At 40.2% G+C, this 2,156-nt stretch overlaps 1 protein-coding gene across 2 annotated transcripts in view; it reads left to right on the forward strand.

Moving 5' to 3' along the window:
• sytl4 (synaptotagmin-like 4) overlaps positions 1 to 2,156 on the forward strand; it is a 10,739-nt gene that overhangs the window by 119 nt on the left and 8,464 nt on the right. For both annotated transcript variants that reach the window (XM_035669301.1, XM_035669302.1), the window contains exon 2: positions 1,223 to 1,414. In XM_035669301.1, the coding sequence (XP_035525194.1) occupies positions 1,296 to 1,414 (119 nt within the window). In that variant the 5' untranslated portion in view covers positions 1,223 to 1,295. The remainder of the gene's footprint in view (positions 1 to 1,222; positions 1,415 to 2,156) is intronic.

A 2,156-nucleotide genomic window follows, 5' to 3' on the forward strand; every position in this document is an offset into this window, starting at 1 on the left:
GTCATCTTTTAACTGTCTGCATCTGAATTTGAACGTTGGTTCATCGCAGATTTGTGATCTTTATCTGTCTTTGAATCAGCCATTGTTGAGTTTCACGTTTGTTCAATTCAAATGAATTCCGTTCAAGCATCCGTGCCTGCTGTGCTTGCCACACTTTTATCTTTATTTTCTTTTTGAAGCACTCTCTCATTAACATCCTCTGTTTTGTGAAGCATTAATCCAGTTAGTGCAGTGTATGTGTCATCTGCCACAGACGCATGCGCCATTTCCTTGAAGGTTAAGTTTTAGACAAGTTGCCCTGCAGCTATTATCAAACTCCTGCTCAAAGTTGGCCCCGGTTGGCCCCAGGCATTCAAACAATGAGGAAAAAAAGGGCGTCAGGTTTGGTTTCATGCAGTTTAGAGTTGCTGATTAGCTACTGAACAGGCACATTTCCCCTCACTTTAATTCCCTTTGTGATAATTCAACAGGAGCATGAAGTTTCAGATGGGAACAAGACAGATGACACGGTTGATGCTGGGCTTAAACAAATGGCTAAGCTGACAAACTCCACCCGGTTCTCTGTATCTTTAGAGGGTGGGAACCGTATGTAATGACTGAGCCCGTGTTGTTTTTGCCTGTCCCATTTAAAACAACCTTTCACCCGGGCAGAGGCTTTCTGTGGGATTTTAGCATCCTGGTTCCTATTAGTCATTTATAATTTTTTTGGGGGAATGCTAAGTTCGGCCAAAAGCTTGTTCCCAAGTTATAGACCGATTCCTGTCCTCTCGTGAAATGGAAAACATTTCTAAGGGTCAGTCTCTCTCATGGGAAATCAGTTTTGACTGATGCATACAAGGAGCCTACAACTCTTGTACTCAAACTATCGTCACAAAGTCGCTGCGCTGAGGTTTCACTGCATGGAGGCCCACAGGAACAGAGAAATGCCTCAGTCGTCTATAATTCATTTGATTAGGATCACTGTTTCTGCTTGTCTGTGTATTAATCACCACAGGGCATAAAGCCACAGAGTTGCTCTTTCTACTGCAGAGCTCTTCTCAAGTTGCTTACGTGACATTAATGAAGAAACAGGCCGATGTAGTGGTAGTCAAGATTGCAGCTCACCTCTGCAGGCGTTTTGGATGTTTAGTCTTTAAAATAATAGGTTTTGTCAGTATCTGAAAATACTTTTTTATATCCCTTTTTTTTTTAAAGTTAATTTCTGATATTCTGTTGTCTTCAGGGGATCTTCTCAATGCGACAGCGACTGAGCTGAGCCAGCTAACCTGTGCTAAGGGTTCTTGGTTAAAGGCACAATGCCCCAGGCTGCAGACATGATCAACCTGGGCTTCCTGTCTGAGTCTGAGCAGGAGCTGATCCTGGAGGTGCTGCGGCGGGACGAGGAGTTGAGACTGGCTGAGGAGCAGCGTGTGCGGTGAGAAGAGAGAACTTTAACTAATGGTTAACTTACTGTAGTTTCCCCAGTTATCGTTGATAAAGGTACCACAAGATGTAAGGTATTCCTAGTCCACTCACAGATATTGAACACATATATATATTTTTATGTTGTTATGTGCTGGTTATGAAACCTCAGTACTTATTAAACACCATCTAAAGTGTGTCCATAGTCAAATCTTATAAAACTGTCAAGTATCAAAAGTTGGCCTCAGCTTGGTCAGATTTTTAGTCTTGTTTATTTATTCTTTGATGTTGATATTAATCTACGTAGATTATAATTTCATTTTCTTTAAATTAAGGCAGAATATTGCTGTTTGCATCAAGACATTAAACGCTGCATTAAGAGGTTTGGCATATTTTGTCCAATGGAAAAAAAATGAAAAGCAATCAAGGTTCTGAGAAAAGCATGACTTTGTTATCAGTTCTGATACTCAAGTATCTTACTTACAGTATCAAAACATTCAAACAATACCCAGCCCTAGTTGCTGGTTGCCAAAGACAAATTTACACCAGAGGCCATGCAGTGGACTACATAGATACAACATAGCTCATATCTTATCTTAATATACAGATATTTGTGTTGCAATATGCTCTGCTTTGACTGAAGCCTGGGATTTAATAAATATGATCATTTAAAAATAATGTAAAAACCATTAAAACTTCAAACTAGGTCCTAAATGTCTTATAATGTCCAGAGGCAATGAGTTCCACAGTTTAGG

The sequence above is a fragment of the Morone saxatilis genome, unplaced genomic scaffold, assembly GCF_004916995.1.
Source record: "Morone saxatilis isolate NCDOM2014 unplaced genomic scaffold, NCSU_SB_2.0 Contig22, whole genome shotgun sequence".
In the NCBI taxonomy this organism is placed as follows: Eukaryota; Metazoa; Chordata; class Actinopteri; family Moronidae; genus Morone; species Morone saxatilis.